At 38.6% G+C, this 13,379-nt stretch overlaps 1 protein-coding gene across 1 annotated transcript; it reads right to left on the minus strand.

The window, feature by feature from the left end:
- Positions 1–54: 54 nt before the first annotated feature.
- On the minus strand, positions 55–6,541 carry LOC106905182 (NACHT, LRR and PYD domains-containing protein 3-like). Its single transcript, XM_014969833.2, has 9 exons — positions 6,228–6,541; positions 5,250–5,384; positions 5,075–5,146; positions 3,215–4,994; positions 2,328–2,489; positions 2,063–2,236; positions 1,799–1,966; positions 800–846; positions 55–720 (listed from the first exon to the last, which is right to left on the minus strand). The coding sequence occupies exons 1-9, from the start codon at positions 6,268–6,270 to the stop codon at positions 200–202; spliced, it is 3,102 nt and encodes a 1,033-aa protein (XP_014825319.2). The 5' UTR covers positions 6,271–6,541; the 3' UTR covers positions 55–199.
- Positions 6,542–13,379: the final 6,838 nt, after the last annotated feature.

Genomic DNA, 13,379 nt, shown 5'->3' on the forward strand with positions numbered 1-13,379 from the left:
GTGATTTATAATTCGGGTGAAAGGTTCGTATTTACACAGCTTCTTAAACGCACAGTCTTCGATATTTTTTTAATGCTTAGTTCTAATATAATAAACACATTTTTGTTAAACTTTACAACATCATCAGGCTCAGACATTGCAGTACTTGGCTCAGGTAGCAGTCGATGCGCCACGCGGACATCGGAGGGAAACTTCCGGATTAGCATAGCAGTACGGTTGAGTCAACCCAGCCAAGATGGAAGCCGGGGTAGACGGGCTCGGTGAAGGTGGTGTGGAAGGTGTGGAGGAGAGTCCGGTCACCACAGGAGACCCTAAAGAAGGACAGCGACCCCGCCGTCCAGTCCAGGTAAACTCCTACTTTATTGGAGTTGGGTGTAACTGGAACAACGTCGTTCATGCTCCCATGCAGAATCCGGTAGCTGTTTCTGTTGCAGTTCAGGCCCCAGGAGACGTCATTGCGGCCCAACCAGCGGTCATCACCCTCTCCTTTCCTCAGCATCCGTCTGTAGGCCACACCGATGCAGACCCTCCCGACCCACTCCGTCTCCCAGTAGCAGCGCCCGGTCAGTCCCTCTGTGCACAACACCTGGGTCCAGTAGTCGAACCTGTCCGGGTGATCCGGATATGAGTTCTTGGTCCAGCGTGTTGCTTTCTGGTTTCCATTGGAAAGAGAAAGATCCCTGTGGGCTGTGTTTGGGTCCAGGGTCAACTTCTTAAGGTCTGATTGGAAAATAAGGCAGAAAGAATTAATCATTTAGAAGAGTCAAGCAAAAAATAATCAAATATGTTGGCTACCTACATTTCCTCGGACCAGGTTGGATCCTGGATTCGCCACATTGCTCCACACTAAAACAGATTGCTAAATGTTATCTTGGTGCTTTTGGGTTAGGAGCGGAGGTGGGTAGAGTAACCAAAAATTGTACTCAAGTAAGAAGAGTAGTGATACTTCAACATATTTTTGCTCAACTTAAAGTAAAAGTAGCTTCCAAAACAAATGACTCAAGTAAGATTAAAAAAGGATTTGGTAAATAGTCTATTCAAGTACCGAGTCACTCATCAAATTATCAATCATTTAATATTTAAAAATTACATAACTGCCTTGACTATTAGTTTAGGTGGGTGGTAGTTGGCACTTTTTCCATTCTAATTAACAATTGTTAACAATGTTAATTATCAAAAATACTTAATTATTAACAACTGTTAATTGGAATTAACATTTAATAATTGTTAACTAACAATTTACATTTCTTAATTAGAATGGAAAGAGTGCCAACCAAAAAATGCTCGCCACCCACTAACAGTTAATTGTTAATTAATCATTAACAATTAACTGTTAATTAATCATTAACAATTAACTGTTAATTAATTGTTACTTAATTAACTGTCAATTGTCAATTTGTACCATCCTTCCATCCATCCATCCATCCATCCATCCATTTTCTTACACCCTTCTCTCTTAGTGGGGTCAGGAGGGTTGCTGGTGCCTATCTCCAGCTATCGTTGTTAATTTGTACCATTAATTAAAAATGTATTCATTGTTAACTAACTATTAGTTAACAACAGTTAACATTAATTACATAAATATGTAAAGCATCATTTTGTTTGTGTTACGGTAATTACCAATTTTGTGAAGCATATAAAATTGATAAAGCAATTTTGTTTGCTTCATCAGACAAAATTTATATACAAAACACTTTATGATCATAAAATGTGAATAGATTACAAGTTTATGAACATATTTGCAAAGAGCCAAATGTAAAGTTTTTGACTGATTCCTGGCAGACTGATGCTTTCTTACCTGAGTGTCTGCAGTGTGCAGCGAGGGTCCTCCAGCAGAGCTGAAAGCAGCATCAGCCCAGAGTTTCCTGGATGGTTGTAGCTCAAGTCAAGCTCTTTCAGGTGGGATGAATTCAGTGCAGATGCCAGGAATGTGCAGCCCTCTTCTGTCACTCTGCATCCTGACAAACTTTGACAAAATTATATTTAATCAAATTGACCCGTACAGCAAAAACGGCAGCGACAGAGAGCCACTTCTTTACTGAGGAAGTATTGCATGTTTTACCGAAGTTGCTCCAGTTTGCAGTACGAACTCCCCAGTCCAGTCGAGAACGTTCTAACTCCATCGTCCTGAAAGTCATTGTCGGTAAGATCCAGGACTTTTAGGCGGCAGCAGGAGGAGCTGATGACTGATGCTATAGTAACCGAGCTGTTCTCTGTTAGGCTGCAGCTTCTTAGTCTAAGCAAACAAAAAAATACAAGGACAAAAGATAAACCCACATGTAGTGTCACTTGCATTTATCTGTGGAGCAGACATGTTGGATTTCGACCTCAGTGTCTCCAGTTGGCTGTTCTTTAGCCCGTCAGAGAGTTGCTTCAGTCCTGCGTCTGTCAGGTTGTTGTTGCTCAGGTCCAGCTCTCTGAGTTGGGATGAGCTGATGCCACTGGCCAGGTTTTCACAGCACATCGCCGTGAGGTTGCATGCTTTCAAACTAGACCAGGAAAAAAAATGTGTGACATGTGAAAACTGTGCCAAACTGTCCGTATTTGACAACATAGTAGCTAGATAAATAATAACTTGACTGACAGAAACTCTACGGTAAGTTCAATCCAGAAAAAAACAACTGCAGTCACGCTGAGTACTGGGATTCTTCAAGGTTGTGTGCTTGGCCCATCGCTGTTCACACTAAGACACAACTGTGCATCCAGATTGAAGGAAAAACTGATCATTAACTGCAGAAAGTTTGCATTCACTTTTAAAATCTGGCACTCTGCTTAACTAAGCACTGGTGCTCCTCAGGGAGATGTGCTTAGTCCATTATTTTTCACTATATATACTTTTTAGGAATAGGTTTGTTTCAGTTTTGCTGTAATACACAAACAGCCTCCCATCGTTTTTGGAGTCTCTTGAGTTTGTTTACTTTGTCAGCCATATTGCCTGGACACCATCATGTCCGATGTTAACAAGTGAAGCCTAGGGATTCCTCAGGGGTGTGTGCTTAGGCCTCTAGTTTTTCTGTGAGCTCATAAAGTTTGCTAATGGTACACAAGTGTCAGGATTATAAAGATCTTGCAAAGCAGTTTTCTATCCATTCTATGTAAAAGTATAGTTATTTCTAAAGCATTTATAGCTTTTAGGTACCACAATTGCATGCATTAAAGTGAGTGTTTGGAAAGTCTTAATCTGAGCTAGAAAGAGTCGTACCAAAGGACTTACTTTGCCACTTGGACTGTTTTCACAACAGGCATTAGTCTCAGGAGCCCCTCTTCTGACCTCTTGTAGTTACTCAGATCAAACACATTGAGCTCTTCTTCTGAGGTCAGCAATACAAAGATCAGTGTGGCCCACTGGGCAGGTGAAAGGGTAGCTTGGTTCAAAATGCCTGAGCTGAAGATCTCCTGAACTTCCTCCACAAGAGAGTGGTCATTCAGCTCATTCAGACAGTGGAAGAGATTGAGGCACCTTTCAGGACACTGGCTGTCTCTGATCCTATCCTTTATGTGTTTAATGATTTCACTTCTGGTTCTTTGATGAGTTCTGTTGTTAGTCATTAGATGCTTCAGCAATGTTTGATTGGACTCCAGTGATAGACCCAAAAGGAAGCGCAGAAAGATGTCAAAATGCCCATTTTCACACCGCAGTGCCTTTTCTACAGCTTCTTTGTAGAGGATGATCTCTGATGATTCTCTGGACATTAAACGGCGTGACACAGATGACTTCTTGACCAAAACGTTGTTGTTTTCGTTGTGGAACGTGAGGTAGACGTACAGCGCTGCAAAGAACTCTTGAATGCTCAAATGCACAAAGCAGAACATCTTCTCTTCGCACACTGTCATCTCCTCGTTGAAGATCTGTGTGTAGACGTCTGAAAACATGGAGGCCTCTGTGACCTTGATGCCATTAAGGATGAGGTCACTCTCATAGAAGATTGGGTGACCCTTCTCCAGCTCTTTGAAAGCAAGTTTACCCAAAGCAAGGAGGTTAGTTCTCACACATTCAGTAGTGGAGTCTCTTCTTCTCGGCAGTCTTTTCTTCATTTTCTCCACATAGAGGGACAAGAAGTGGATGTACATCTGTGTGAGACTCCTCGGTGTCTCTTTGCTGTCTTTATTCGCCAGGTTCTTCTCAAGAACACTCGCCGCCATCCAGCAGAAGATCGGTAAGTGGCACATGATGTGAAGACTTCTGCAGGATTTCACATGTGCAATCACCCGATTTGCTACAGTTTTGTCGGTAATCTTTCTCCTGAAGTACTCTTCTTTCTGTGAGTCATTAAATCCCCGCACCTCGGTGACCAAGTCAATGTACTCAACTGGGATTTGAGCTGAAGCTACTGGTCGAGACGTGATCCAAACGAGAGCCCAGGGAAGCAGACTTCCCCTGATCAGGTTTGTGACAATCACAGAAACTGTACTTTGCTTTGTAACGTCTGACAATATTTCACTTTTCTGGAAGTCCAGCGACAGCCGACTCTCATCCAGGCCATCCAGGATGAAGAGGATTTTGCTTTCAGGCTCATTAAAGATTTTTGTGTCCTTTATTTCAGGGAAAAACACATAGAGGAGCTCCACCAGACTAAAAGCAGTCTTTTTCATTAAATTCAGCTCTCGAAAGGAGAGGGAAAACACAAAATCTATCTCTGTGTTTGCCTTCTCCTCTGCCCAGTCGAGAGCAAACTTATTAGCTGATACGGTTTTTCCAATACCGGCGACTCCCCTGGTCACCACGGTTCTTATGTGCCGTCCGGGTTGACACTCAAACAGGCGATTGCAGTGGATTAACTTGTCCTGGGGTGCACATCTCTTTGATGCAATCTCTATCTGTCTCACTTCGTGCTCTTTGTTAACCACACCACATCCGCCCTCAGTGATGTAGAGCTCCGTGTAGATCTGATTGAGAGACATCTTATTTGCATCCGTTCCAATCCCTTCATGCAAATGACTGAATTTCCTCCTCAGAGTCGCTTTCACTTTCAGTCGGCATTCGGCTGATTTATCTGAGGAAAATGGCACAGGGTTATTAATTGTGTATTTTGGATGTTGCGCAACCATCTTGCGAGAAAGAGGAAGTACTTACTTTGGTTCTGCTCAGCATTGCAACCGTCTGCAACGTCTTGCTTCAGAGATTCTTTGAAGAGATAATTTGAATCTGCAGAACAAAATAAATACAGAATTAAGAGAAAACTTTAAAATACTAATCCAATTAAACCCCTGTATTGAGGTGTAGACAATATGACTTCAAGTATGCCTACCTTTGCCCATTGATATATTAATGTTAATGCTGCCAACGCTGGAGCCAATGATGGAAGGAGCCACCACATTGCTGCCACCTTGAGCAGTGAAGCTGGGCTGGAAATTATGAATTTCAGCCTGAATTGAGGAAATTCCTAAAACGACACAGTGAATGATTAAACTCTAAACATTTAGTGACACTTTAGAGGTCTGTCGGCTCAAAGCGTCAAACAAATTCAGTAAATTCAGCATCTGGTGCGGAGGGCTTAATGAAAATGAATTTGCACATCCGTATCTGGTTTTCAAGTAAATATGCTTCTGCACAGATTTATTTTGGTCTTTCTCTTTGTTGCACATCGTCAAACAAATGCTAATTCCAGACAAAGGTGTCTTGAACAAATAAAAAAAGCTGTTTTTAAATCAATAATTCAAACCAACCTGGCTGCAAGTGCATATAGCTGGTTTTGCTGATCTGGCATGCATTCTTCACTCTCTTATGTTTTAGAGACATTTTGGCTCAATCTTATTTGCAGTTATGTTTTAATTTCAGCATGAGAGGCATGTTAAAGATCACACCGTAGAGCGATGGTGCTGGTGCTTTTTCAGTAATATTTAGAAATTATTGAGTTAAAACAAGCTCCTATATGTTGCTGAAAGATTATCTATAAGTTAGTTTTGTTTTATTTCAAAAAAATAAAACTAGTGCAAATATTGAGATATTTGCATTAGAAGCCATACATACTTGGTAAGATTTTTTGCAGTGATTAGCTAGAGCCATGTTGTTTTGGATAACAATAAAATATGAAAACTTTAAATATTTTTCCTCCGGTTACTTTTGTCTGATGATAAAATTTCTTTGGTGATCTGAAACATTTAAAAAACAATCAAAATCTTTAAGGAGACAGATACTTTTTCACTGCTGAGTCTACCTGAACCAATTTTATTTTTAAGAGTTACATCATTCTGAGTCGTTTTTATTCGAAAACATCCATCCTTACCTCTAGAGTCTTTAATTGCTTCATCTTCAGCCTTTTGCTCCATGTTTTGCCACGTTTCTCATCCTTGTCTTGATTCTGTTAGCGAATACGTTTCACCTCCTCTGACACTATTTCAGTCGTTAAGTCACAAAGACAATCTGACAAACTACGAGTAAAGAGCAAGCAGCTTCCCTCCACAACATGAGTACAGACAAGTCTTAATGTTAACAGGGTAAAAGAGAAGCTTGGCAGCTTTAACAAAAACAATAGCTGATGTCTGTTTCTTACACCAATGTTTGCATGTAAAAGAGAGCACAAAACAGGAAGTGTTGAAATAGTTTGTCTGAGTAGTCTTCTGTGACTGAGGGGTAGAATGAGCAAACCACAGCACTTTCGTTTGCTAGAAAACGAAATTAAGTTCAGTAAACTATTCTTCAGTGTGGCGATTAGTTTACTGTACGAGCAATGAAGGAAAAGGAACTTTTATTCTTAAGTAAAAGTACAAATTCAGCCAAGTGAACCCAAAGCAGAAAGGGAAAGAAATCTATGCAACGTGTGAATTCACAGGAACAGTTGTTAAAGATTTACAGTGAAGTCACTGATTTATTTCTGTTAGTGTCGCTTTAATTTAATTAAATATATAATTTGTTCTTTATCAATATCAGATAAAATGATTTTCAGAGGATAAATGAAGCAAATACGAGGGTAAAAAATTGAGAATTAAAACTTGGAACAGAAAATTTTATTTTTTTCCATCTCATCTTTGCGCATTTATCAAATTGAAAATCTTTATTAAGTCATGATTGAACTGCAGTTGTCTGAGCGACTAATTTCAAGGTAAATTGTGAACATCACACGTTGTTCCAGGAGGGAAAGCACCAATTTAATATTGATGTTTGTTTTGTTTACCTTTAAGTGAGTTCATCCTTAAATGAACGGTTATAAAAATGTTCACGTGTTTTATTTCCCAGAGCCTAATCAAGCACTAGCATTTTGTGGAACTAGTTGAAGAAAATGCCATCCTAACATGAGATTACATTGCAACTAAAGATTAATTTAAAAGAACAATTTAAAGCAGTTTTATGAAAACAAAATGGGTTCCCATCAGTACTAATTGATGGGAACCCATTTTGTACAGCTGGGATGAAGGGAAGTCAGAGTCAATAAAGCCCTACTAGACAGGATTTTTTTAAAAGTAAAATAACCTGAGGAGCAAGAAGAGCATTTTTACTACAGATTCTATTTAATCAAGTTGGTCAAATTATTTAAATTACTGCATTAGAAAGATGTAATTCTTTTCTCCTTTAGTTGTTAAAGACTGTTTTCCAATCAGTGAAATTTTCCTTTAACACAGAATTTTAAAAAAGTGAAAGTTAATTCAGCCATCATGAAGCCAAACCCTTCCTCACTGCAATTCTGCAGCGTCGCCATCTGAACACACGGTGGCAGTAAAACTCAAGGTTTAATCATCTGGTTTTCTCTGCGTCTGTTGTGACAAACTGCAACCTTTGTCATATCAGGATAGTTTTCACTGTAACATCATTTTCCCCCAAAAAAAGTTTCAGGGACGACCTGAAAAGAATGAGCTGAACAGATGGTAACGTTTAAAAAAAGAAAAGAAAGAGAGGGAGAGAGAGATGACAATAACCCCCCCAAAGGTCAATAATATTTTTTTTCCCTACAAAAATTAGACTGTTTTGCTTTATTAAAATTTTTATCAACATAGTATGTCATTGAAGCGATAAAACTGAAAAGAAAAAAAAATTATATATAAATATATATATATATATGTGTGTGTGTGTGTGTGTGTGTGTGTGTGTGTGTGTGTGTGTGTGTGTGTGCGTGTGTGTGTGTGTGTGTGTGTGTGTGTGTGTGTGTGTGTATCAGGTCAGGGGAGGCAGGTGAGGCAGAGCCTCACTTGTCATCATGGAAAAATAATATATAATAATAAAACCATTTATATTGCTATTTTCACCTTGTGGTTTGTACTATAAAGTATCTATATTTTTACTTAGCTTAACCAATTCTGATTATTTTTTCTTCAAAATCGCTTGATTTTCGCATTTTCCCATTCAAATGCTCAGAAGCGAAGCCGGTGAGGCAGCAGCGAGCTGAGCCTCACCTGGGATTGCGCAACCTCTCGCTAACTGCGCTGTCTGTCATTCCATGGGAGCATGTTCGTCCTGTCTGTACGCCGGTAATAAAATGGCTATAAAACATTTAATATATGGACTGATTTTCCATAATTTAGCTTATGTATATAATGTACAGTGTCTTTTTTTGTCACCAACTGCATCGTGTTTTGTGTGCGGAGGAGCGATCAGAAATGGCAGAAAACAGACTCCAGGGGAGGGAGGCAGTTCTCCTGCCTCATGGCAGGGGGCGCTCATGATCCCAGATATTGTGACTGCACAACTGCAGAGTAAGACACAGTGAGCTAGCCATGGAGCTAGCCATACAGTAAATAAGTAAAGTACAGCGATATATTTGTTTTCTCCTCTCTTCCGACGTAAACATGAAAGACTACATTTCTACACGTAAGCAGTTTTCTAAAGTGAATTTTCAATTGAAGCAGCAGATAATAACTAAAGGAAGACCAACACCGGAACTGAAAGTTTTGCTTCGAGACAGTTTGATGATTCTCAAACAGAGTAGAAAAGACATCCCAAGGATAGACTTGGCTTTGGATGAATGGATATTTTTGTGCAGAATTAGCGGTGCATGGATTTCATTGATAGATAAAGGTAAGACAACAATAAGATGTTTTTTAATGAAATGTGCGTTTTTTGGGCTACAGTTTGTATGTCTAAATAATTCAGAAAAGTGGAAGCGGTAGCTAATCTACCACAGCATTATTTATTAATTAAACATTAAGCTAAAACGTACTACAGCAAACGACTGAATGTTCTGTTCTGTGTGCAAAATTCTTGAATGTATTTTGGTGTTAAATCCTAAAACATGAAGTGACATTGTTGTCAGTTGCTATGGCAACAAGTCTGCGTAGCTTAACGAATACAGATCACTTTTTTGCTGTGGATCATAGCATGAAATCAATATCTACATTTCTAAGTTTCACTGAGTTAACGCGGCTATGGATGACATGTAAATGATTAGTTTTTTTGCCCTCCAGCGTTGTATGCTTGCGCGAAATTTCCGTATGTCCAATAATATGTGTGGTTTAAGTCATTAAGTCAGTGCCTCACCAGCAATGAACCTCACCGCACGTCACTGATTATATATATATATTATATATATATATATATATATATATATATATATATATATATATATATATGTATAGATAGATAGATAGATAGATAGACTTAATACATATGGAGACAATTTCTATATTTTTATTGTTAGTATATAGATGGAATGGAGAAATTAAACTTTTTAACTTGTTTATTGTTTGTTTCAAATAGTTAAAATAACTTTGGAACATTTAAATACCACTTTGCATTTCAAAATTCAGATTTTTTTTTATGTGGTACTCCTGTCTGATTAAAATGAACAACCATAGCAACACTAGTACAATGTAAGCTGAATGAATCATCTCCTGTTGGAGTGGGTGGTCCCCAAATAAAAATCTGCTTAGGGCCCCAAAAAGGCTTGGGCCGGCCCTGCTTCTAGATGACTTGTCACAAATTGCAAACGGGATTTCTTCCGGCTTCTTCGGCTGTTTTGTCGCCAGATTCTCGTCAACAAAATATGATTTTTATGAGCAGGATCTACGGTTCTTGTTGGTTTATGTGCACAAGAGAAGCCAGCGGTTGACATCAGTAGACAGACTTCTTCATTTGTCAAGACCTGCAGGAGCTGAGAATGTGTCTGATTTCTGCTGCGATGTTAGAAAAGCCGGCCATCATTTATTCATTCCTGTCCGAGCCGACTGAGCACTCTGGCATTTAATCAGCAATGCCTTGCCTCTTTTCTTTCTTTTTTTTTTTTTTTACCTCTGTGCAGCCACACAAGTTGACACGAAGTTGCTGCGCCGCGGCGCTCAGCCAGGACAAACTCGCTGAGCATCTGGGGGTCAGACGCTTGTGGCTGCAGGGCGTCACGACAACAGGAGCTGACGGAGGAGAGACAGTGTTACTCACTCACTCTCCCCTCCGCCCGACATCCAGTCGGATCGTTGCTCCAAAGCTGCGGAGAATGGGAGTGTCATGACTCAACTCTTGGCCCCGGCCGCCTTGTAAGTTGTCATGATGTAACAGATGGCTTAGTCATCCTCATTAGTCACAACAAAGGAAGAAGTCTGGCCTGAATGCATCAAAGCTGCTGAGACTCTAATTTCACAAACTTGTGTTTGCAGGACACATTCGGAGTTTGTTGCAAATGAATCAAGATTTAAGCTCTGCAAAAAGAACAAAAAAAATGTAATAAACAAAATCCTACAAAGTACTTTATTCCCGTTTGAGAATATCTTAATACACTTGAAATAAGACAAAAGTAACTTACAAATAACTTTTAGAAGAGTGTTTTAAGTAAATAATGCAGTAATATCGTTGAAAAAAGTTCTAGTTATAACTTATATATTACAACTTATGTCCTATATATTGGTGCTTGTAAGTTAGTTTTGTCATATTTCAAGAATACTAAGATATTTTCACTAACAATTATTTTACTTATCAATTAATCTATTGATTATTTTGACAATTGATTGATTAATCGGATTAAGAAATTGACACATTGTACAGATTTTTCATATAACCACTTAAGAATGAGTGAAATTCCTTTTAAATAAGAAAATAAACATTTTATTGCCTAAAATGCAACAACAGAGCATTCCTTCAGTGAATTTGAACTGGGTGAAGCTAACACAATGCCACATGTGGAGTTCATTATATTGACAGACAAAAGTGTTTTCATCTTAAATGCAAAATATATAAATATATTTTTACAACTTTGGATTGATTATTGCTCTGAATATGTTTTATTTTTCAGCAAATTGGCTTTTTGTAAGTTTTTTTCTTCCAGTTAAGGATTTATCAATTATTAAATTAGTTGCCAATTATTTCAGTAATCCTGATTAATCCAATTAATCATTTCAGCACTTTAAGATGCTCCTAATGAAACAGGTCAGAAATACGTGAGCTTATCTGCCTTTTCTCTGAGCTTCCAGCACAGCAGTTTGTTGTAGAACAAGCTGCTTCATGCTATTTTACAGACAGTGAGTGTTTTGTTTTTAAATGTGGAGTGGCATGGGAACAGTAAGTGATGGCAACATAAGTATCTGCCAGATTTTCCATTACAGAATCAGGAGGGAAGCTAACATCAGCTGGTGGCCTGCAGAGGATGACAGAGCTGCTTACTGTGCCTCAAAGTAACCTCATTTTTAATGCAGTACATTAATATCAGATTGTTTAGAAAGCTACAATTACCTCATACATTTATTTACATTTTTTTATACTTGAAATCATGCTGTTGATGCTTTGCATAACTCCCTTTTACCAAGAGAGCATCACTTCTCTTGTAATATTTCACAAAGCTGCATGATCTCCAAAGGTTTTCTATAGGAATTAAAGAAGATTGAGTTTGCCTTCTTTATTGATTTGATCATGTTTTAATCAATCAAATTTTATTTGTATAGCACATTTCAGCAGCAAGGCACGTCAAAGTGCTTTACATCACAACAAACACAAAAACACAAAGTCATGCAACATAGAATCAAAAATTAAAACATTACATTAAGTCATTAAGTCAGTGTTCCAGATGTTTTACAGTTTTCTGGAAGTGTGTTCCAGATTTGTGGTGCATAGAAGCTGAATGCTGTTTCTCTTAGTTTGGTTCTGGTTTTGGTGATGCAGAATCAGAACCTGCGGGGTCTGGAAGGTTGGTACAACAACAGCAGATCTATGATGTATTGTGGTGCAAAGCCATTCAGTGATTTATAAACTAACAACAGTGTTTTAAAGTCTATTCTTTAACTAGTTGAGCATGCTGCACTGTTTGATAGCTATGATCAACTGGAATGTATGCATGACTGAATTTAAATTATTTTTTAAAAGTGCTTTCAGGCGACATTGTTGTGAATTGGCTCTATAAAAAAAAAATCTGATTAATTAAATTAATCTAGATTAATCTAAAACCCGATGATGACCTCTTTTGAGATTTTATGTAAAATCGCCTGATCTTTTAAAAAATTCATTACACCAGCAATATCCTGCACACATGAGCGCTTTTAAAATTCAAGCAATGCAAGAAGGAGTGGAAATGATTGTGGTTAATAAACAGCGTTTCACATATTTCATGCCAAATAAGGCTCATTATAACGAGTTAAGCAAACCAGAGGCATGTGAGGCATGCCTCTGGTTTGAGACACTCGAAGTTTGTTTTATCTTGTTTTTAGTTTACTAAGATATTTTCAGTAGAAATTAGAAATATTTGGTCAGATTTTGTGTTTCTTCAGGTTTTTTGCTGATGTATTTGCCTTCTATCAAATGCATCCTCTCTCTCTCTCTCCCATCAGTTTGTCTAAAAATGTATCATCAATACCAAGAGTACAGAATTAACTAATTAAAGTCCAACCACCACTTCACAAACTCTACATATTTATGTTTGTGATGGTAAAGCAGAAAGTACTCTTTTTCACTGCATTTTTATTGGCATGTAAACATCATGTTGTGGTTGTTATGGAAACTGAATGACCCCAAAAAGTTCGTTTTATCAACATTTTTCAAATTGTAAGCTTTTGAGGTTACAAAAGCTTACAATTTGCAACCATGTCTGTGCATTTGTGCCACCATCATGGTCTGGTTGCAGCAACGCGATGCAGAGAATAAGCCTAACGCTTGCTGAAAAAAAAATCACATAATTTCTCTTAAATTAAATCCTTCTCACTCCTCGTTTCCTCCTCTGCTCTTGTGTTTCTTCTGAACTGGGCAAGGCGTAGTGGTGTGTGGTCGGTGTGAGATAACAAAGGCTGAGGAGTTCACAATTATATAAGTCCTGTGGAGGCTGTGGAGGAAGAGGAGGAGAGGCAGCAGGGTTAGCACGTAGGAAAAGGAGGGCAGGAAAGGGCCAGTGTAGCCTGCGTTGCAGTGCTTATTTGTCTTGCACACCGACAAACACACACACACACGGTCTCTCTCTCACACATGCACACACACACACACATGCTGGCCTCCTTTCGCTGCTCCTCATCACAGATTCAGCAAATACTGCCTCGCA

This window comes from Poecilia mexicana, unplaced genomic scaffold (assembly GCF_051168715.1).
Source record: "Poecilia mexicana isolate PSO_F unplaced genomic scaffold, ASM5116871v1 scaffold_19, whole genome shotgun sequence".
Lineage (NCBI taxonomy): Eukaryota > Metazoa > Chordata > Actinopteri > Cyprinodontiformes > Poeciliidae > Poecilia > Poecilia mexicana.